Below are 22546 nucleotides of genomic sequence, written 5' to 3' on the forward strand. Positions count from 1 at the left end.
AGGGGAGGTCTCAGGGGAAGATCTCAAAAGAATATTCAGCAGCTTTCCAGGTATATCCTTTTAGGGTCGGGGTTCCCACTGATTGATTGGTCTGCACCAGGGCAGGGAGGTCATTATTCAATGCAGGTGGTCCTGAGGTGATATCCTTGTCTGGTTCTGCTCCTTTTTGGGCCTGAAGCTGAAATACAACTGAGGCCTAAATGTTCTCTTTGGAGGAAAGGTTTGGGGGTCCAAACCACATGACCACCCATATGCTAGGGGAGGAAAGGCCACCCTGGGGAGGAGGTCCTACTCTACAATTGTCCATTGCTAGGAACTTGAGCTTTCTACCTTGGTGACCGTACCTGGCCCATTGCTCTTGCTCTGCTCATGTCTGTCTAACTGCCTACCACATGATTATAAACTGTTCTATTAGTATCCTTCACATGGAATTGAGGATCAAATCCACTTCATCCAATTTCAGCCAGGCATATGGAGGAGCAATTATCAAGCCAATTTCATCAATGAAAACGATGAAATATAGATAACTTATAGCATGTAGTGACTTACTGTTCTAACAGAAGGTTGAAACTGGATGGGAATCCATTGGCTTAAGAAATAACATTTAAGTGCATAAATAATTCTCTTGGCTATTCAGTTCTCTGAAAACTTAAATTTAATAATGATTACAATGTCAAATCCTAATTAAAGAAATGCAATGTTAAATATTAAAAAAGCAAACAATTTTCAATAAATAAAACCAAATGGACTACAGAGATATACTAAGCATAAGAAATAACACTTTCTTCTGTCCTTGTTTACACTGTGTACCTAATACAAGCATAACTTGAAAGACAGAAATATCCTATTATTGTACATTTGAGAAAGAAGAGCAGTAGTTTCAAGATGCTTAAGATGAGAAGGAAAATGCCCCATATCACGAGGTTTTTAAACTCTGGAATACAAATACATAAAAGAATCTTCTTCTTATAACCAGCAACCTTATAAAGGGACTTTAGTCCAAAGAAAAGATTGTCGCTCTTTTAAGAAATGGGTCTTCTTGAGTTATAAACTTTAACACCATTTTGCATTGAAGATCGAGAATATTTAGTAAGTAATGCACCTATGGTTTGTTTCTCTCCACACAAATCTCTGTAGGAACAATAAAAAAATAAATGAATAGCATGAATATTTTAGGGAACATAATATTCACAGTACTATTTATTTATATCTCTTTCCCCTAAATCTCATCTTCCCAACAAGCATTGAGTATGTGTTTGTAGGAGAGACAGAGAAGGGCACAGTTACTAAGACTTAATTGAATAGGTTCATTGAATTTATTATCTTCAAACTTCACTGGAAGTGTATAAGCAACACATTATTTAACCACATATTATATATGAGGAAACTGATATAAGGATAGAGCCACATTTTGCAGCCAGCTCTATATGACTTCAAAGTCCATGGTTTGTTTTTGGTTTTTCCATTTTATCACATAACCTCCAAATTAGAAATACAAATGGGGTCTAGCCTCAGAGAACTTGGATACTAGGCTACCTGTGTGAGCTTGTTAAGGTTACCTGCCCTCCCTGAACTTTAGCTTCCTCTTCTGTACCCCAAAAAGAACACTATGACTAGAACACTATGACTAGGAGAGGGAAGAATGGGTGGACATGAGAAGAGAGCAAGGGTTAGATCATGTGGGCCTTGAAGAACATGGAAAGGAGTTGTGATTTAATTCTAAGCATACTGGAAAGCCACTAAGAGAGTTTTAATTAATGGAAAAGCATACTCCATCTAAGTTTTAAATAATGGAGGCAATGAGTGATGATTATGGAAACTAGGTAGTGAGTTCATGGAGCATTCATGATACTATACTGTCACTTCTGAATATTTAAAATTTTCCAAAATAAAGTAAAAAGAGGCAGAGGGTAAGGGGGAAAAATAGAGGTAAGGAGTCAAGTACAAGATGATCCATCAGGATTAGTTCACCGTTTGAACCAAACTATGAGAGAAGAAAAAGACAAAGTTGATTTCTAGACTTTTTGCGTGAGTAACTGGAGATGGATGCAGTGCAGGAGGACTGGCCTTAGGGATGATTCATGCATTATACAGAAGGGACTGCAAAGGAAATGGGTGCAGACACAGGGAGGCTGGCAGATTTGGAGTGGGAAAGAACATTTCTCTTGTCTGCTATTTTCTCAAAAAAAAAAGTTGTGAGGTGAGGGCAAAGAGGAAGCAGGGAGTACTGATGGTATGTAAAGAGAAAAGATGTAAAGTGAGCTCCAAGGGTAGAAAAGTTTCATGAGGAAATGATGCCTTGCTAGGGGCGCTGCTAAGTACCACTTAAGTTCCTAAGTGAGTCTGGCAAGCCCCATTGTATATTTTTGTCCAGGAAATTTTAGCTTCCCCGGGTATGGGCAAAGAGGAAGCAGAAAGCTGGGTTTAATCTTTATAGATTTTTGCCTGGGAAGTATGAGAAGACGGAGAGAAAAAGCCAAAGAAGTAGAGCATATACAGTAATAGTTGGAGAAATTGACTAGGAAATCCAACCTGGGTAAAAAGAGAGGACCTGAGAGGCGACACACAGCAAAGAGGTGGAAGTGTTAGTGGATTTGAGATCCTGTGAGCAATGGCTTCTGGGCTAATTTGTTCTGCAACCTGGCTCCTACAAGATGTTAAAGCAAGGCAGCAGGAAAGGTTAACAGTAGCAATCGAAGAGGGGTATACAATCTTACTGTCCCTGTAAGAACTGCAATTTTGCAGGGAGGAGGGCAGAGAAGTGGTTTTAGAAGAAGCAAGGAAGAAAGATAACACATACCCCACCTTCAGAATCAGGGTTTGCGGAGGATAATAGAGAAGACAGCCTCCACTTGAGAAAATTTCAAAGGAAATTATGTCCTTGGGAAATACTAAAAAAAAAAAAAAAAAAAAAAGCATTCTGTCCAGCCGGTGTTGCTCAGCGGTTGAGCATCAACCTAGGATCCAGGAGACTGTGGTTTGATTCCCATCAGGGCACATGCCCGGTTTGTGAGCTCGATCCCCCAGCAGGGGGCGCGCAGGAGGCAGCTGATCAATGACTCTCTCATCCACGTTTCTCTCTCTCCCTCCCCCACCCTCTCTCTGAAATCAAGAAAGATATATATTTTTTAAAATGTGTTCTAATAATAAATCCAAAGCCCTATGCCACTCTTTATAAAAGGAACAACCCTTGCCCTAGCCATTTGGCTCAGTGGTTACAGCATTGGCCCCCAGACTGAAGGGTGGCAGGTTCAATTCAGGTAGAGGGCACATACCTCGGTTGCAGGCTTGATCCCCAGCCCAAGATCCCCTCCCAGGCAGCACATTCGGGAGGCAACCAATCAATGTGTCTCTCTCACATCGATGTTTCTCTGTGTCTCTCCCCCTTCCTTCCACTCTCTCTGTCTAAAAAAAAAGAACCACCTTCAAAATTCGTATTTAATAAATTACTTACTGAATATATGGAGCAATATCATCTTCTGTCCATTTCTCCCTTAGAGAGAACAGACTATTAAAACGTGCCTGATTATCCTCAGGTAAATCATCTACTTTTAGCAAAAATATGATTTCTGGTCTTGAGTGTCTGTCCACCAAGGCCAAACCCTATTAAGAAATGAGAAGAAAAAGAGTAGTTAAAGTAACGGTCTATTGTTTAAATACAACTTCTTCACTTACCTTTAGGTTTAGCTTAGCCCAGGACATTTAAAATGTCAGCTACATGAAACATACACAAGCTACTGAGACTTAACAATAGTTTTTCAAGGTCACCAGTAACCTGTCATTACCAGTTCCACTGGGCCCTTTCTTGGATCCATCTCATCAGCCCTGTTTTCTTTGTTGATTATTTCTTCTTTCAATCTCTATCTCTGACATCATCATCTCATTACTCTCCTCCTAACTCGATGTTGCAGTTCCCTGGGCCTCTATCCTGCCCCCTCTACTTGTCTCACTGTCACAGTCCTGGGTAACCTCAACTAAACCCATGATTTCGACGGCCATTTACTTGCTAATGACTACAAAATTTGAGGCTGCAACTCAAATGTCTCTTAGACTGAGCATCTGATTTCTATCTCCAGACCTATATATGAACTCACAGCATTTGTCACCCAAACCTGCCGTAGTCCCACTATCCTAGGAAGCCATGAAACTGAGACATCATCTTAGATTCCATTATTCAAACCCCTCACCTAAGTGGTCACTAAATCCTATTGGTTTTAAAGCCTCAACATTTCTCTATCCATTCTGTATCACCTATTTCTTTGGCCAGTACTGTCTTAGTTAGGAGTATTGAAGTGTTGAGAGCCTGGATAGTTCTCCTTTTCATCTAGCCAACCTTCAGCCAGCCAGCCAGCCAGCCAGCCATCTTCATTACCGTCATAGTGTTCTTCCCAAAGGGCAAAACTCATCAGGTTTCTGTCCTCACTAATACACTGAATGGACCCAAATACTTTCTAAATAGAGTTTAGGACCCTGATGGCACCCTGGGTTTAATATTTTCTCCTCTGCATCTAGCACGGTTCCTAGACTTAAAAGGAGCTCTGCAAATATTGAGCAAATCCTTTCTCTTATTTAACAAATACTTATTGAGCGTACACTACATGCCAAGCAGTAATGTTATACATTGGCAAGCAACAGTGAACAAAATTCTACCAAAGTAGAGGTGGGCAACCACACAATTAAACACTTACAAACCTAAGTGATAAGTGCCATGAAGGAAAAATACAGGGTGCTATGGAAGAGTAAAACAGAGGCATTTTTTTAGAGTGAACGAAGGCCTCTTTGATGAAGTGACTCAAAGATGAGTAAGAGGTGGCCACATGAAATTAGGGAGATCATTCTGGGACAAGAAACCTTGGATGAAGGCTCTAAGGTAGCTGACAGTTTATGATCTTGAAAACTTGAAAGAATACTGGGTATGCATTGAGTAGGACAGAAATTATGAAGGAGAGATTATGAAGGGCCTTGTAGGCCAAGATATGAATTCTGGATTTTATATCTTAAATGCAATGGACAACCATTAAAATGATTGAAGCAAGACATTCATCTAATCTGACTGGCATTTTTAAAAGATCATTCCAGTAGCACCACAGAGAATGGCCTGGAGGTGGGCAAAATTAAAAGTGTGGAAGGCCTGCTTAGGGATGTTACCGCTATTTACAGCCAGACAAACTATCATTGAGGTGCTAAAAATGTTCTAAAACTAGAATGTGATAATGGCTGTGTAACTCACTAAATTTACTAAAAACACTTTTTAAAGGGGTAAATTTTGTGATAGATATGTACATTATACTTCAATAAAGTGTTGGGTTGGTTTTTGGGTTTTTTTAAGGATTTTGCCATTGAGTGTATAGTACACACCTAATGGGTGCTAGGAAAATAAATTGGCCCCAGATTCAGTTCCAACACAAGTTTCCTTTCACCTGGTAACTAATGATGTTACCTGTTGTCATGGTAACAAGCACCATCGCAACCTCACCTTAAGCTGGTCAAGCCTAGTTGTCATTCCTTCAGGGACACTCTGCTGCCACACTTCCAGAAACTCAGCAAGATTGAACTTCACTGCGTTCTGAAGCAGCATTTGTGCTGTTGCTCTGCAGATTTTGTCGGCACTCAATTCAAAATAAACTTCACCTTGGAAAAATAAGTAAATAAACTTTACCTAAGGAAAAGGTATCTGATCCTTTCATATTGTCTACACCATTAAATGTACTCCTAACGTTTTTTCTCCCATGAAATTCCCAGAGGGAATTATATACAATTCACCTCCCACAACCCATGGAGTCCTTATTTTTAACAGAAACACACCTCAGAAAAGCATACCAATTCAAGAGTTTATACGCATTAAAATACTTTCCAAATCTTACCTTCCTCTATATATCTTCTTCCGTAACATTTAAGACAGTGTTCAATCATTTCTCTGAAAAATTTAAAACGTTCATTTGAAAGTTATCACATTTTTTATACATTATATTTTACATACTATTGCTAACTAGAAACTAAGATATAAATTTGTGATTTGAAATAGTGATTTTTAGCTGCCAAGTAAAACTTTACATTAGGAACTAACTTATATATACTGGGAAGCTATTATGTGCCATATCCCATGCTAAATGTTTTTATATGAATTATATGAGCACACATCTATATAAAATGGTTAAACATAATTATTTCTTTGTGTTTTTAATGCAAAAATAATATGACACACATTTATTCACCCCAGTGACAAAAATCCCCCAAGTCCTTCTTGATTGTGTAATTTTTAAATTTCTATAAGCCATCAAAATATAAGTAGTATACGCCCTGAGGATAGTTCCATCCTGGAAAAAATTTTCTTCCCTTAAGAAAATCTGGTGGGACAGTGACTGAAACACTTACTCTGGCTCTAATGGTCCCAGCTCCTGAAGACATATATTCAAAGGAACTTTAGTACAAGACCAAGATTCAGAATCCACAAGCTGAGTTACATGATTCAGAAGTTTCATCTCATAATCAAATTCAAGAATCCTCCAATAACCTGCAAATTCAAAGTTATATATATTTATCAAAGAACATATTAAGTAAATTAATTAGCTAATAAATTGATAAAGTAGCAGCATACTCTTGCCCACCACAAAAAGAGACACTAAAAGTCTCTGCTTTCAAAAAGAAAAAAAATAGTCTTTACTTTCCTCAATAACAATGGGGTTATTACATTAATTCCGAACCAGGAGTTCAAGTTTACCTGGGTTCTATGCCTTTTCTAATCACTAACTCAACATGTAGCCCTGAACAAGTCAGTTTCCCTTTATAATAAGCCTTAGTTTCCTCACCTACTAAAAACAATGAAGGGATTAGACTAGCTGATATCTGAGACCTTTCTCAATCTAACATGGTTCTTCTATTACCACTTAATCCAAAGAAGAAGGTTAAAGTCACTCCTCATGTAAAGATGATCACAAGTATTCTCTACCTATACCCCAAAATACAAATATCATCATCTGTGTGCCCCCAAAAGAATAAACAATATGCAATAGGGTGGAGATGTCCAAAAACTTGTCTCTCTCTTATATGATGTTCAATTCCATCATTATTAATAACAATGGCAAGTAATGCTACCTTCAATCTCACAGGCATTTAGAACTTGTAATTGGGTCATTAATTCTTCCTCACTTGCCTGAATTTGATCAAGCAAATCTTCAGTTGTATACTGAAACAAGAAAAAACAAGCAAACAACATTTTAAGCCTCTGAATAGTATTTTTTAAGACTATTGAATTTGGGGGAGTTAAATACATGGAATAGATTAAGGCAATATTTAAACACTAGTTCAATTTCTTTTGTTAATGTGTAATGATTACTCCACAAAATCAGTAGATATCTTAGAAGCAAGCATAGGGGTAAATCTTAGTGATGTTGGATTTAATAATGGTTTGATGTTGGACTTAATAATGGTTTCTTAGATATGACATCAAAACACAAGCAACAAAAGAAAAAATAGATAAATTGGACTTCATCAAAATGACAAACTTTTGTACTCTGTACTTCAAAACATCATCAACACAAAAGGACAAATATTGCATGATTCCACTTATATGGGATAGTTAGAGTCGTCAAATTCATAGAAACAGAAAGTAGAATGATGGTGGCCAGAGGCTGGGAGGCAGGGGAGTCTAGGGATTTAGTGTTTAAAGGGTACAGTTTCAGCTTAGGCAGATAAAAAATTCCTGTAGATGAATGGTGGTCGTGGTTACAGAACAACATGAATGTACTTAATGCCACAGAACTAACCATATATGATTCAAATGGTAAATGTTATGTACATTTACAATTCTTAAAAAATCAAGAAAGTGAAAAGACCACCCACAGAATGGGAGAAAATATTAGCATATCATCTATCTGATAAGGAACTTGTATTTAGACTATATAAAGAACTCTCCTATAATTCAGTAACAAAAAGACAAATAACCCAATTAAAAATTGGGCAAAGGAGTTCCTAAGTAGACATTCACCAAAGATATATAGTCAACAAGCACATGAAAAGATGCTCAACATCAATAGTCATTAGGGAAATGCACATTGAAACCATAATGATATACCACTTCAAACCCACTAGGATGGATTTTTAAAAGACAGAAAAAAACAAGTGTTGTCAGGGATATGGCGAAATTGGAACCCTCATATGACGGGAATGTAAAATGATGCAGCCACTTCGGAAAAGTCTGGCAGTTCCCCAAAAGATTATGCAAAATAAACACATGACCCATTAATTCCACTCTTAGGCATATACCCAAGAGAAATGAAAACATAGATGCAGCTCCACCGGAGTGGCTCAGTTGGTTGAGGGTCCTCCTGTGCAGCAAAGGTTGCCAGTTAGAACTGATTCCCGGTCAGGGCACATACCTGGGTTTCGGGTTTGATCCCGTCAGGGAGTCTATGGAAGGCAACAGATCAATGTTTCTCTCTCTCTCTCTCTCTCTCTCTCTCTATTCTCCCCCTTCCTCTCTCTAAGCATGTTCATAACAATTAAAAAGTAGAAACTACACAAATGCCCATCAACTGATAGGTGGATAACATGTGGCATATTCATAAAGTAGGATAATATTCAGCAATAAAGTGGAGTGAACCACTGATACATGCTACAATATGAATGAGACTTGACAACATCATGCTAAGTCAACCAAGAAGCCAGCCAGAGAAGGCCACAGATGATATGATTCCATTCATATTAAATGTCCAGAAGAGGCAAATCAATAAAGACAGAAAGTAGATTAGTGGTTGCTAGGGCTGAGGTGGAAGAGGGAAATTGGGAAAAGTAGGATTGGACGATAATAGCCAAAGGGTACAGAGTTTCTTTTGGGGGTGATGAAAATGTTCTAAACTTCCTCAGAAATTTTGCACACCACTGTAAATATACTAAACACCACTGAATTATATTTATGCTTTAAAAATGAGTGGTTTGGTATATAAATAATATCTAAATAGAGCTGTAAGCCCCCCCCCCAAAATAAATCAGTCAGTCGATGGAGAAGAAGAGAACTTCTAATATAAATATGGTCCTCAGGATACCAGTAGAGTTCTATAATTTTGAATTACATTAAAAACTTAAAAAAATTTTTTTACTTGGTTTATATTTTTCCATACTTCCAGAATTAGTCAATTCTGACATTAGAGTAAGAATACTTTCCATAATGTATTTATGTAATACATAAATTCCAATACTTACCATAAAATCTTTTCTAAAGAGCCCCTAATTATAATTTTCAATTAAGTAAAAATTAATTTAACCTGAAAAAAACTATTTTTGCATACTTAGGAACATGAGCTTTCAGCTACATAAATGTCACCATGATATGTAGAATTTGCTTTAAAATACTGCAGAAAAAGGAAAAGAAAGTGGGAGTTAGCAGGGGACAGAAAAAAACAAACCAAGATTGACAAAATATTGATAAATGTTCAAATGAGTGATGAATACATGGTCGTCTTTCTGCTTTTGGATACACCTGAAATTTTCATAATATAAACTTTAAAATGTAAAAATGTCACCAGTAAGTGCCTCTATGTCCTATTTTTTAAATTCCAAATAAAAAATGAAAATCTTACTTTTGAGCAATTGGAATCCTTTTCTTTTTGACTGTCAGGTCCTTCGTAGGTATTTGCCATCAAAAGTCTCTTTAGCTTCTTCAATTTAGGTCTACATCTTCTTAGTTCCCAATAATTATTAGAAAAACCAAAGATCTAGAAATTACAAATATATTATAACCTTTCAGGGGTCATTCTAAAAGAAAAATCTCATACAAAATTTCAACCCACCCATCTGCCTTCCACAAGAAGCAAGCAAAGGGAAATTGTCGTTCTGCTTTCTGTTGGGAAAGCACCCATCCAGCCACCTCAAACAGGTTGAAAGGCATCTTCAGGAATCTTTTCAAACCCCAAGTCAGAAGATACTGCCAACACAGTGAGAACCAAGAACTGAGTTCCATATGGAATTGTACTTTGGCAACTAGAGTATGCCCAAAAAAGAATGACCAGAATGGTGACAACTTTACAAACGAGATAGAAACAACTGAAAATGAATATTTTTAGGCTGAACAACAGAAAATAAAGACGAGACGTTATCACAGTCTTCAAATAACGAAAGAATGTTCAAGGGAAGAGGGGGCACCCTTGTTCTGTATTACTCGTGATGTCAAAATTAAGCAGAAGTTAAGGGAGACAAATTCCTGTTCAATTCGAGAACTTTGTACTGTTTAGAATTGCAGCTAGTTCTTTATTGGACTGAACCAGTGAGAGACCTACCACTCAAAGAAATCCCGCTGATAGAGGCGAAAGGATACATCAACAGCTTCTATCCCTCCCTGTATCTCCAGAACTTGTCCCATGTCTAACCCTTAGAAGGTGCCCAATAAGTGTTTCACATGAAAGAAAGAGAAAAGGCAGGAATGGATTATCTCTGGGTGCCTTCCAGTTCTAAAATGGAAGGTCAGGGGGTGCTTCGGCTCTCAATCTAGGACAAAGCATGATTGACAAGACAAGGCCAAGAGCCTGAAGTCTGCTGCTGAATTTAAGGCCTTCAAAAGAGGAACTTAAGGACTAAACCAGAAAGATTGATGTCATCCAAAGTTCACAAACTGGCAGCCTGCTGGCTATATCCAGCACACAGATGTTGGTGTATTAGAGAAAGAGAGGTTTAGCATAGAGTTTGAATTAGTGGCCAACATTGAAAAATTAGGAGATTTTTGCCCCCCAAAATCTAAATTTCAAGCTTTACTGGGACAAAAGAAATCAGAAGATCTGGTAATCTGCTTTCCTTCAAGGTCAAGTAGTGGCCCCCAAATTGGGGTGTTCTCCAATCTGCCACAGACCCCACCATTCCCTATTACTCTCCAGACTGGGGAGCCCACTACCATTTATTAAGACCAGCCTGCTTTGCTCATGTGCATTTCTTATCTACCTGTTCTAGGCATGTGAAGTGCAACTAGAGATTAAAACTTAGGTTAGTGGATCTTTGTTAAGTTTTACTCAGTCTCAGTACACAGAATTCTTATAACGAGAGCTTATAACCCTCACAAAAACCCCCACATAACAGATATTGATGAGAAAATAATGTCTTTTACAAAAGGATGAACTGCCAGTTGTTTCCAGTTAATTAAAGTTATAACCAGTTATAATTAAAAACATAACCCTACAAAAACCAAAATACAATTTTAGAAGTTCTGTTCTAACAACACCATATGAATGACCAAGGGTTCCCAGTATTTTCCCTTATTTCTATTCCAATTCTATTTTCATGGACATAGCTGGCCTGAAGTCATTCTGATAGAATTAAGGGCTGTGCTTTGATTGTTGTATGTGTAACAATCTACCAGGATGGATACTTTTGTTTGGCTTCTGCCATCAGTAGTCTCCAAAATAATTAAGCAGTGTCACACATGGCTATGGATAGTGATGAACTAAACCAGCTTCAAAGGTGAGAAACACACTTCCCTCAAAAATTCAAATGTCTTCATTTCTCTACCTCATAAATATCACCTAATGCACTAGTTATGGTTTGAGGGCACCTCCTCTCAAAACACACCAACAGAAAAACTTACCAAAAATAGGCAAAACTCTTAGGATCAATCACCTAATAGCAAACTTTCTATGCTACAGAAAATGGTGAACTTGTCTGCCACTTAAAAATTAAATCAGACAACCTCACAAGACGACAAACAAAACAGTGCTGAGAAAATTCAAATTTCATTAGAGAACTTTTCAGATTTCCTGTGGTTATATACTACATACCTAAAGTTTTTAATTAAAGGCAAGATTAGAATATGTGTTGTCATTCTCATACTCAAATAATCAGGAGACAGAATACAGTACCTCAGTGTGAATAATGTTACAGGGGGTTTCTTCCATCTTCAGCTGGTCTGGAGTTTTACAACCAGGAATTAAAAGCAACATATTGGAAGTGTCTGCTATCTTCAAGTCATATGTTTTGTCTTTACTGCACAGCACAGCCTGCTCATCTTTATCACCACGAATCACCATACTGCAGGAAAATGGGAAAAGAAAATACATGATCTATTGAAACACCAATGGACATCTTCACTATAAACAGTTTCCGAATACCTCTAGGCTGATAGAATTTAAAATTGTCATGATGCTCTCAAAGCCCTCACACGATGGGCTCCACAGAGCAAGAGCTGGGCCAACTGAGAGCCAGCGGGGCAGCAGGTGGCCTCACTAAGAAAAAAATAACTCAACATGGGCAAGAATCAAAGAGGCCAAATGTCTCCACATGGCATCATCGTGCAAAGGATGGGAAGAGCACCAGACAAAGCATCCAGTAGCTTCAGTCAAGATGTCGCAATTTTCTAAAACATGCTAAAGCAGTACTTCTCGAACTTACGCACGGGCATCTTTGGGAATCCTGCTAAAAAGCAGGTGGGGATTCAATAGGTCTGGAATGGGATCTAGAACTCTGCATTTCTAACAAGCTCCCAGATGATGTCCACGCTGCTGGTGTCAGATCCCATCCAAGAGTGGTCCTTCTTGTATTGTTCTGAGAACCCCTAACAATCAAAGGGACACATCGTGGCCTAACCGTCAGCTATGTCACAAAGAAATTGGGACCTTGTGAAAAGAAGGCTGCAATGCTGAATAAAAAATACGAAAAAGATATGTTTACAAACTGGCCTAAATAAAGTCTCTGACAAAGGGTCACAGACGGAAAAGAGCAAGAGGGAAGAGGGAAAGGAAAGTGAAGAGGTAAAAGAAAGACTAACCACCAAGATGCTGGAGATGACAAGAGAGCTGGTTCTAGCAGTGTTCCTTGTCTATAAAGCATTTAACCCTCCCGCATACAATTCACTTCTTTTAAAATTTAAAAACCTGAAATAGAGGCCGTGTAAATTATTTAAACTAAGCCTTTAAGTGAAAAGAATAAAAGGCTTTTATTAGCCTCCTGGAGCTAATAATGTTTAATAGTCCCAAGTACCTATTCTTTAACATTTATTTCTACATTGCACTATCCCTGCTTTGAAATATTTTGTTTAAAACTACCCCCACCCCCACACACACACACATGCACACACAAATTTTAAAACCCACATTTCTAGGGGGCTTTTTGTGTTTTTTCCTGGGTTTTGCCAGCTAGGTTAATTACAGTTGGGCAAAGAGAAGGTTCTCACACCTTAAGTCCCTTCTCCAATCCCTGCCAGCTCAGCTGGGATGAAAACCCATGAGTCAAGTCATTGACAGTTCCCTTACAGAAATTTAGTGGCCAGCATCTGGAGACTGGCTAGTTAACTATAACACTGTTGGATGGGTGAAGCATGAAAACTGAAAGACAACTAAAGGATTCAATTTAAAAGAACCTACAAGAGAACAAACTACCTAATAAAATAAAATACAAGTGTTGACGGAAGCTACAGTGCAGAAGAGAACCAAACCACAGCTTGTAATCCTCAATTCCAGAAGCTGGGACCGCACAAAATTGAGAGATAAAGAAAGAAAAAAAGGATTTTTTTAAAAAAAACTAAAAGAATATTTCTCTAGACTTCTCCTTTGGTTGTTTTTTAATCCATGGTCTTGCAGCAAATGGGTAGCTGACCGAGATTCAGAAACTGCTTCAGATCCTGGCTGAGTGACCCCAAGCAAGGCTGGTTTTGTGTGTGTGTGTGTGTTTTTTGAGGGACTTCCTCAATTACCAAGTCTGTAAAATGGCTTTAAATGTATTCCCTACAGTCCCACCTATCGTCTGAGTAAAATAAATATAAGTAGAAGGCAAGAAGAACTTTACAAGTGTTATCTATTACCATTGGATTTCAAGCTAGCCTGGCCAAGGCTTCTGTGCGGTCCCTGGCATCACTGTTACCGTTTTCAAAACTTCTCTTGGTTCTGTTTCCTGAGCTGCTTCCCACGGCACAGGCCTCCAGGATCAGCCGGGGCCGCCCTACTGACCACACCAGCCCAGCTCCCTGGGAGCCCAGCGGAGGCGCGGAATCCTAGGGCGAGGCGGCGGGCTGGGCATCCGCCGGAGCCCCGCGCCCACCCCCGCGCGCGGGCCAATCCGCGCGCCTCCGGGGCCCAGCTCCCCATCCCGCTCTGCCCCGCATCCGAGAATCGGAGGCTGGGGCGCGGGCGCGCGGGCTCACCTGCCCCCCGCCTCCAGCTGCCGGCACAGCGCGGGCTCCAGCTCCAGCAGGCAGAAGTCGCCGGCGGCCGCGGCGCTGGCCCCGGCGCCGAAGCCCAGGCACTGCACGGCCGGCAGCAGCTCCGCCGGGTTGAGCTTGGCGATCTGCAGCGTCGCGTCCACCTCGTCTCGGCTCCGCCGCATCGCCGCACCGGGTGGAGGCGCCGCGGGGTCTGAGCAGGAGAACTAGCCTCCGGGAGCTGCCGCCACCCCGAAACCCGCTCGGGCCAGGACGCGGTTCCTAAAGCGCGCCAAGGCGGCCGCGGCGCGTTTCCGGGGCGGAGCGCGCGGCGGGCGCGTCCCCGGCGAGGCCCCGAAGCGGCTCCGTGCGCGAGCCCGGCCGCTGCCGGGCCCCGGCAGGGGGAGCCCCGGCTGCTGCGGAGAAACACGCCCGGGCCGGCCCGGGGCAAGCCGCGGGAGGCGAGCCCGACCCCGTGGGGTGCCACGCGGAGCCCTCACCCACCCCTCCCGCCGCGCCCCTTGTTTCCCAGCTGTACCCCCGCTTCCTCGCCTGCAAAAGTCTGGTCTTCTGCCGGTGGCGGGCCTTGTGACAGCACCTGGCCTGCAAAATTTCATGACCCCTTCACCACGGCCCCATGAAGTGGGCCTCGGTCATCCTGTTTCCCAAGGAGCCAGCGAGCTCCTTGCCGGCGGTTGTACAGCTAAGAGGTGGCGAAGAAAGATTGCGGCCCGGTCTGTGGCTCTAAAAGCGTCCCGCTGGGTTTGGTGCAAACACCGTGGATGCTGAGCTAGGCCCGGTAGAACCTGTTTGGACCTGGAGACCATCACATCTAGAAGACACCACCCGCTGGCTGGGTACCTAGTCTGTGCCGCATGGCAAGCTGGGTGTCAAGAGGAATGCAGCCTTTCTGGGGGTGGCAGGGCCCTGCAGCCTCCTGTGGTAGACAGGCAAACCGCCCACTGTGTGTTCTCTAAGGCTTCTTCAAGACCAGATCTTACAGTGACTTGAATACAAAGCTTTAACAGAAGAGCTCATCATGCAGGAAGGGGCGCGGGTTTGATTCCCATCAAGGGCAAAAACCTGGGTGTAGGTTCGAGCTGGTTGGGAGCTCGGGAGCGTGGGGTGGCCACCAACCCCCCCCCCATTCCACTCTCCCTAAAAATCAATGAACAAAATATCCTCTGGTAGGGATTAACAACAACAAAAGGTGGTAGCCTCACACTAGTCTGTGTAAATTACTTTGGTACAAGTTTTTAAAAAAAAAATTGAATTAAAAGGAAATTCAAGACAGGCATTTTCTTTCAACTTTTGGGTGAAATTATAGGCAAATACAGAGTAGAGCCCCCCAAGGGGGCTGGGCGGTTCCTTAGTTGGTGGTGGAAAGGTTCCTGTGACTGGTGGAAAGGCTCTTCACTAACCTATTTTACAGCAGCCGAGAATGCTTCAGGAAAATGCTGAATGTGAAGGCCTTTGCCTCCTGAGAATTCACAATTAGGAAGGGAATCAGCTATTGTGGCTGCTCTGTTCAGCCAGAAGCATGCCCTGCAGCTAGAAGCAGCTTAGTGTAAGGAGAACGCTGGCTTTTCCATCAGGCAGGCCTGCCTTGGAAAGCCAGTTTTGCACTCGCTAGCTTTGTAACCTAGGGCAGTTGGCTTAATTCCTCTCGTTCCAACTTCCTTATCTGTAAAAAGGAGATAACACTACCTGCATTTCTAAAATGCATGCAAAACAAAGGGTTTTGAATAAATGGCAGCTTTTTGTCGTTTCATTTATTCTTATTAAATATTTTTTATTATTAATTAACTAATGATATCAGATTATTGCTTTTCTGGCAGGAAGCAGGACCTGGGTTCCTCTCTTAAAATAGAATAATGATAATTTTTATTAATTCATTTTTAAAACCATGTTAATAGATAGATTTTTCTGAAGTAAAAAAGAATTTCTACACATTTTTCTTAAATGTTTGAAGCTTCCTTAATTATTCATCTGGTGACTGGATAAAAGAAACTTATTTAACAGGTACATGAACAGTTACAGAAATGGATCTTCATGTATATTTGCTGAACAATTGAATGAATGAATTGTGATAATGTTTACCTCTAAGGAGAGGATTGGAAACTATATTACCTTGTGTTTACTTAAAATCACTTCAGATAAAAAAGTCCTGATTTATATGACTTATTTAATTCTATGGGAAATACAGCAGTTGATATTTTAACTTCATATTCTTGGTTAAATAAACCTTTAAGGCTTTGCTTATAAAACAATCAAGATTTTCCCCACTAGATGGTAGTATTGTCTTATGTTTCACAGAAACACTGCCCTGGAAAAGCAGGATTCCAATCTTCTGAGTGAAAAGGAAAGTCCTTACTCAGGTCCTTAAGACCTTATACTATCCCTGTTACAACCCTTCCCCCACATTCTCTAAATTCACAGGATACCCTTCTGCCTCAAGGCTCTTCTGTTTTTAAATCAACCTGATTGAGATATAAATTAAGTAAAATAAACTGCACCCATTTAAAGGGTACAATTTAATGATCTGACAAATGCAGAACATTCTCATTGAGGCAGGATAATAAAAAGCCATGGAAATTCCTTGGCAGGTGGAATGGGGAAACTGAGACAGATAGCTGATTCAAACTGGCCTCATTACCTGCCTCCTTCTCCCTTGCAAGATCACTGCCTTAAGCAATACACCCTCAGGACAGGCCCAGAAAAGCAGCAAAACCAGGTGAAGCAATGTCATGGCTGACCTCAGGACCAGGTGCAATGAATGACCAATAACCCCCTATCCTAGCATAGACTAATCAGTAGAGACAACGACCCTGACTCTATACACTCGTTTGGATGAGTCAGCACATTAAAGGACACGCCTGTAAAGATGATATTCTTTTGAGTTTCTTCCCTGAGACCTCCCCTAAAATTCCTGCCTTTAGAAAACAGATAAAAACCCTTAGTCAAAGGACACAGCATGTGCTCTGCCTGGAGCACACCCCTGCCTTCTTTCTTCAGGCATGTAACTTTGCTTTCTTTCTCCTAAACTCTAAAGGTTCCCACGAGACTGGCAACCAGAAGAGCAGTGGGCAGCTCCATCTCGTCCCTTGGCTAATCCCCTGAACCTAGCTCCAAGGGCCCTTCTTTGGCCTCTGTAAGTTGTTACGTGAGTCCACACAGCCTAGCTGGCTCACTTCTCCTGCCTCTGAGACTTTCTTTCTAAAAGGCCAGGACAGCTCTCTGAGCAGGCGCTTAAATCTTTTCTTCGAGTGTACTTTTGCTTTGCACACTAAATAAACTTCCTCTTATGCTAGAGTTCTTGGCTCTGAATTCTTTCTTTGCCACACTCAAGACCCCAGGGCCGATATCACTGGTAATACTCATTACCCCAAAAAGTTTTCGCATGTCCCTAAGGAAAAGAAAAAGAAGGAATATTTATTAAACATGAACTGCTACTTACTTTGGGTTTGCTTTACTTTATTTTCTAGCTTTTTATCATTGCTTTTAGACCTTTCTTCTTTTTTTAATGTTTGAGTGTGAAGCCCATGCCAACTCTTGATATTTTGTTACAGGATTAAAACAGGAGCAACAGCCCAGCTGGGCATGTTCCAGAGGTTGAGCATCGACCTATGATCTAGAAGACTGAGGTTCGATTCCTGGTCAGGGCACATGCCCAGTTTGCCCGCTAGATCCCCAGTGGGGGGCATGCAGGAGGCAGCCAATCAATGACTCTCTCATCATTGATGTTTCTATCTTTCTCTCTCCCTCTCCCCTCCTCTCTCTGAAATCAATAAAGACATATTTAAAAAACAAACAAACAAACAAAAAAAAACCAAACTAACATGAGCAACAGCCAGCTGTTAAACTTATTAACTCTGGGAACTCTATTTTGTTAAGTAATTTTATTCAATGAAGAATGAGGCTCTTAGAATCACATTCATTGGGAACATTTTCTCACCTGGTATACATGTTTGCCATGGTCTATTTAAAAAGTTAGAAATTTAGATAATTTCTTTTGGCAAAAGTGTTGCCTAATATCCATTGTTGAATTCAGGAGGCAACTGGACAATTGTTCTCCCTCTGGAGTGTGGTTGAGCCTGGCCTTGGGAGTGTGCAGAAGTAGGGTTTGAGGGCTGCCTGACTTTCTAGGTTTGACAGGCAAACTATGCCTAAACCTTTCCTTTGTAAACTGATATCATGAATACTCAACTCTCAGGCTTTCTGTGAGAATAAGTTAAATAACATAAACAAAGTGCTTAGCACCATGTAAAGCACAGAATAAATGTTCAATGAATTGTTGCAGATTTTTAGTTAAGTAGTCATCTTGCAGAATGTTGGAAAAGGCTATGGTGATCTTTAAAAACGACACTCAAATAACAAAACTGAACAATAAAAACAATAAACTTTCAAGATGGTATAAATACTCTTGAATAGCAGAATTGGTATAAAATATACAAAGGAGTTGATTTTCAGCACCCCTCTCATTTTCATTTTTATTCTATAGACTTCTACTGCATATAAGCAATTGAGAGATTGTTTTTCAAGATACTGTTAATTTTAAAAAGTAGTTCACATTTATTTAAGAGTGCAGAGACTTGTATTTATGCAAATACTGTAACGAACTGCATAAAACATCAATCCACAGATATCCCTTTACTACAACGACTGCTGCCATTAGTATTACTCGAGTTTTCCTGTAGACCAGGCTCTGACCCTGCATGAGACAGACAAACAGGACACTTGGCATTAGTCAAAGTTCCTTCCCTATTCCCTGTAAGGTAGACAATACCATCATATCCCTATTTTAAGAGACAATCTTTTAAGAACACAACTTTGTAGCCAGAATCTCCTGGGTTTGATTCTTCTTGCATTTATTAGCTGCTAGCCTTGGACAAGTTTCCCCATCTCTCTGAGCCTGCTTCCTGATATAAAATGAGGAAAAAAACCCATTTTATGATTTGTTGCACTAACAACTACCCGAAGTATGCAGCACATGTCAACAAGTGGTAGCCACAATTATTTTTATTTTGTAAAGGAGGAAACTCAGGATTAATTGTGGGCGTGGAACTGGATCCCAGGTCTGTCTGATTCCCAGGCCAGCATTCTTTATTCATTACAACATAAGGTAAGTAAACTGCCTTTGGTAAAGAGGACTGGGGGGAGAAAAATACTTAATTTCTCTGGGCCCTGGAGTGACCTGTATATTGTTCATCGTTCACTATTTAGATATACTGTTACTATTTTTACTTTTCGGCCATTTGGGGCATGGAAAGTATAATTAAAATACCTTCACACTTGTTTAGCAATCCCCCAGCCTGTCCCCCGGGTCCTGCAGCGGGAGCTCCGTGGGTCAAGGAGAGGGCGCTCGCCGAATTCAACCGTCACCGGCCCCCAAAACGCGGCCGCGGCGCCCCGCCCCGATGTTTATATTTTCCTCCCCGGCCCCGCCCCCGACCACGCGGGGCCCGGCCCCGCCCCCAAGCTGGAGTTCCTAGAGCGGACTAGCCCGGCGCCTCGGCCACCCACAGGGATTCCCTCTCCAGCCAATCGCGGGTGAGCAGCGGGCTTGCCCCTAACAAAGATGGCGGGAGAGGCCTCGCTGAGGGCAGGCTGATTTAACACCCAAACCCCGAGCGGCCAGCCGAGACCGCGGTAGCGGCGCGGCCGCGAGCATGGAGGGCGGCAGCGCTGGCAGCGCCGGCAGCGGTGGCAGCGACAGCAGCCCCAGCGGGAGTGGCGGGGCGCAGCAAAGGGAGCTGGAGCGCATGGCCGAGGTCCTGGTCACCGGGGAGCAGCTACGGTAAGGCGCGGGGCAGTGCCGGTGGGCTCGCGGCGGCGCTGCCCACCCGTGTCCGCAGCAGTCCCGCGCGCGCGCGCGCCCTGCTTCGTGGCTTGCGACTCGCGCGGGGCTCGGGGACGGCTGCGGGCGCGCGGACCGTACCGGCGCGGGGCTCCAGAGGCGGACGCGGGCGAGCGGGGGTGCGCGCTGCGCCCTGAGACGCGCTGCGCCCGCCGCGCGCGCTCCTTCCGCAGGCACCTGGGCTCTGCGGGGCCGCGGGGCTGACAGCCGGCCCCTCCTCCGCGCAGAGAACCCGAGGGGTCGGCGCGGGGCCCCGGCCGCCCCGGCCCTCCCCTCTCCTCCTCGGTGAAAGCAACCGGCCCGACGATCGCCTTCATTTGGGGTTTTCCTGTTTGCTGGCAAGTCTTGCTGCACTTCCCTGAGCCTCAGCATTTCATCTGTAAAATGGGGCTGATCGCGGCGACTCTCCGGAAGGGTTGTCGTGAGGGCTACACCGAGAGAACGGGTTTGAAACACTGCACCTTCGGGCTCGTCCGCCGTCCTTTGGGTCCGCCAGGGGGCGTGGAGGCGCCTGGTCCCGCTGCCCCGCTGCTGTGTCTACTCCCCCGGCGCGCATTGTGGGCCCCGCGCCCATGGGCCTGGCTGCTGCAAGAATTAGGGTTTGACGGGTCTCACCCCGGACAGGCAGTGACCCCCCCCCCCCCGCGAACTAACCCCGCCTTACCATCCCCCCCATCCCGGACCTTCTTCTTGGATTCAGGTTTGAGAATTGTACTCACGGTCTGACCGGTTCTGCAGCCGCCCGTCGTGTGCTCATAAATCAGTTTGCTAGGAAAGCCCTGGCTCTGCAGCCTTGGAGCCACAGCTTGCCCGCCGGCCTCTCGCCCCGCGGGAACAGCACGCGCACAGGTTCCTTCTAGTTCTTGATCCGAATCTCCAGGCTCATCGTGGTTTCTAAATGCTGTGTTTCAGATTTGAAGGAGAGAAAATCTTGCAGAGATCCCAAGGGTTTGGTAATCACCCTGCTTGCAGCATTGAGATTGAGGAAGCAAATATTGGAAGTCAGGGTTGAGTTTAACGTTAGGAAAATTGCCCATTTCTATTTCTTGATTTTTTTTAATGTATAGCCAAATTTAAGCGATTAAAAACCATGTTTTCCTTCATCAAGAATAATTTTAATTGAAAAGTTAATACACAGTAAAGATTTTATAATTCAATCTGAAACTACATTGTCTTTTTCCAAGGCCTCAATTGGATACATCTCATTTCCTTTAAAATAATAAATTGCGTGGTGCCTCTCTTTGTCCAATAAGTACTTACTTTCACCTTCAGGATGCAGCTTAAATGCTCCTTTCTGGAGGGTCCCCAGAGCTCTTGTTACTCCCTTCTTCCCTAGCACCCCTCCGCCCTACCGCAGGTTTGAGGGCCATGCTTAGCATGTTGGTAAGAAGATAGAAGGTTCTCTCACTCATGAGTTGACAGTCAGAATTTTGTTTTGATGAGGACTTGAAGCCAGACCGAGTCCTGGGTTTGCCAGTTATCAGAGTGAAGCCTTGGACAAGTTTCTTAATTAAGAATGACGGGTAATAATGGAGCCTACCTCATAGTGTTGTTATGGGGATTAGATAAGTTAGTGCTTAGAAGAGTGCAGTAAGCACCAGGTCTGTATAAGCTATTATAGCTCTGTGACCTTGGACAAGTTAATTTACTTCTTTGAAACACTTGCCTCTACTAAAATGGCAATGAAGATAAGTACTTCTTGGACTTGTTGTGAGAATTTGCCCCTGGGCTTCATGTATTAATGAGCATTCAACAAATGGTAGCTGGAATTAATTAGTATTATTACTCTCTGTGTGTCACCACATGTGACTTCCAGCGGAGCAAGCTCTGGCAGGAAGGACTGGGTGGTGGTTAAGAACACAGGTGTAGACCCAGGCTGCCAGGGTTCTTACTCTGCCTCCGTCGCTTATTAGTTCTGTGACTTTGGGACAATTTACTTAACTTCTCATGATTCACTTTCCATTTCTCTTGCAGGAATTTTGTGAGGGTTAAATGAGATGCTATATGTAAAAGGCTTTGTAAATGTTAGCTATTTATAGTCATTGCTTTTTTTTAAATCCTCACCTAAGGATATATTTTCATTGATTTTTTTTTTTTTTTTAGAGCAAGAGAAAGGGGGAGAGAGACAGAGGGAGGGAGGGAGGGGGAGAGAGAGAGGGAAAGAAACATCAATGTGAGAGAGAAACATACATTGGTTTACTCCTGTGTGTGCCCCTACTGGGGATGGAACCCGCAGCCTAGGTATGTGCCCTGCCTGGAAATCAAACCATAACCTCTGATGTGCCAGGCAACACTCCAACCAACTGAGCCACCTGGCCAGGGCTATAGTCATTGTTTTTAAAAATCTCATCTTAGTACTGTGACCGGCACATAATAATCACTCAATAAATATTTGAATGACTAGTGTGTATAATTAAATATACTACTGTAAGTACAGATAATATAATCAGAATTTAGGGATTTAAGTGGCCTTATGCCCTGGCTTCTTGATTACTGCAGGGACCTCTCATTAAGGAGTGGGCATGCAGCCATCCTTGCTGTCATTGTCACAACTTGGATTTACGTCCCTAGTTGTT

The 22546-nt window shown here is 42.4% G+C and overlaps 2 protein-coding genes across 2 annotated transcripts in view; one reads left to right on the forward strand and one right to left on the reverse strand.

The window, feature by feature from the left end:
• Window positions 1-634: 634 nt before the first annotated feature.
• On the reverse strand, window positions 635-14434 carry DSCC1 (DNA replication and sister chromatid cohesion 1). Its single transcript, XM_081117087.1, has 9 exons — window positions 14117-14434; window positions 11841-12009; window positions 9579-9713; window positions 7096-7186; window positions 6376-6514; window positions 5865-5917; window positions 5477-5631; window positions 3455-3603; window positions 635-1131 (listed from the first exon to the last, which is right to left on the reverse strand). Exons 1-9 carry the CDS (start codon window positions 14296-14298, stop codon window positions 1023-1025), a joined length of 1182 nt encoding a protein of 393 aa, XP_080973213.1. The 5' UTR covers window positions 14299-14434; the 3' UTR covers window positions 635-1022.
• A 5196-nt stretch (window positions 14435-19630) lies between these two features.
• The window catches only part of DEPTOR (DEP domain containing MTOR interacting protein), a 94459-nt gene continuing 91543 nt past the window's right edge, over window positions 19631-22546 (forward strand). Inside the window, exon 1 of the mRNA XM_081117088.1 lies at window positions 19631-19910. Within this exon, the coding sequence (XP_080973214.1) occupies window positions 19783-19910 (128 nt within the window). The 5' untranslated portion in view covers window positions 19631-19782. The remainder of the gene's footprint in view (window positions 19911-22546) is intronic.

The sequence above is a fragment of the Miniopterus schreibersii genome, assembly GCF_964146895.1.
Source record: "Miniopterus schreibersii genome assembly, chromosome: 17".
Taxonomy (NCBI): Eukaryota; Metazoa; Chordata; class Mammalia; order Chiroptera; family Miniopteridae; genus Miniopterus; species Miniopterus schreibersii.

What these genes read in the sequence shown, in the direction of transcription:
- DSCC1 (XM_081117087.1), bottom strand. Translation starts at nt 14,298, where the DNA reads ATGCGGCGGAGCCGAGACGAGGTGGACGCGACGCTGCAGATCGCCAAG. An exon ending in CTGGGACCATTAGAGCCAGA is followed by an intron (nt 5,918 to 6,375) that starts GTAAGTGTTTCA and finishes TAAATTTTTCAG; the next exon opens with AGAAATGATTGAACACTGTC. An exon ending in AAGAAGATATATAGAGGAAG is followed by an intron (nt 5,632 to 5,864) that starts GTAAGATTTGGA and finishes TATTTTTCCAAG; the next exon opens with GTGAAGTTTATTTTGAATTG.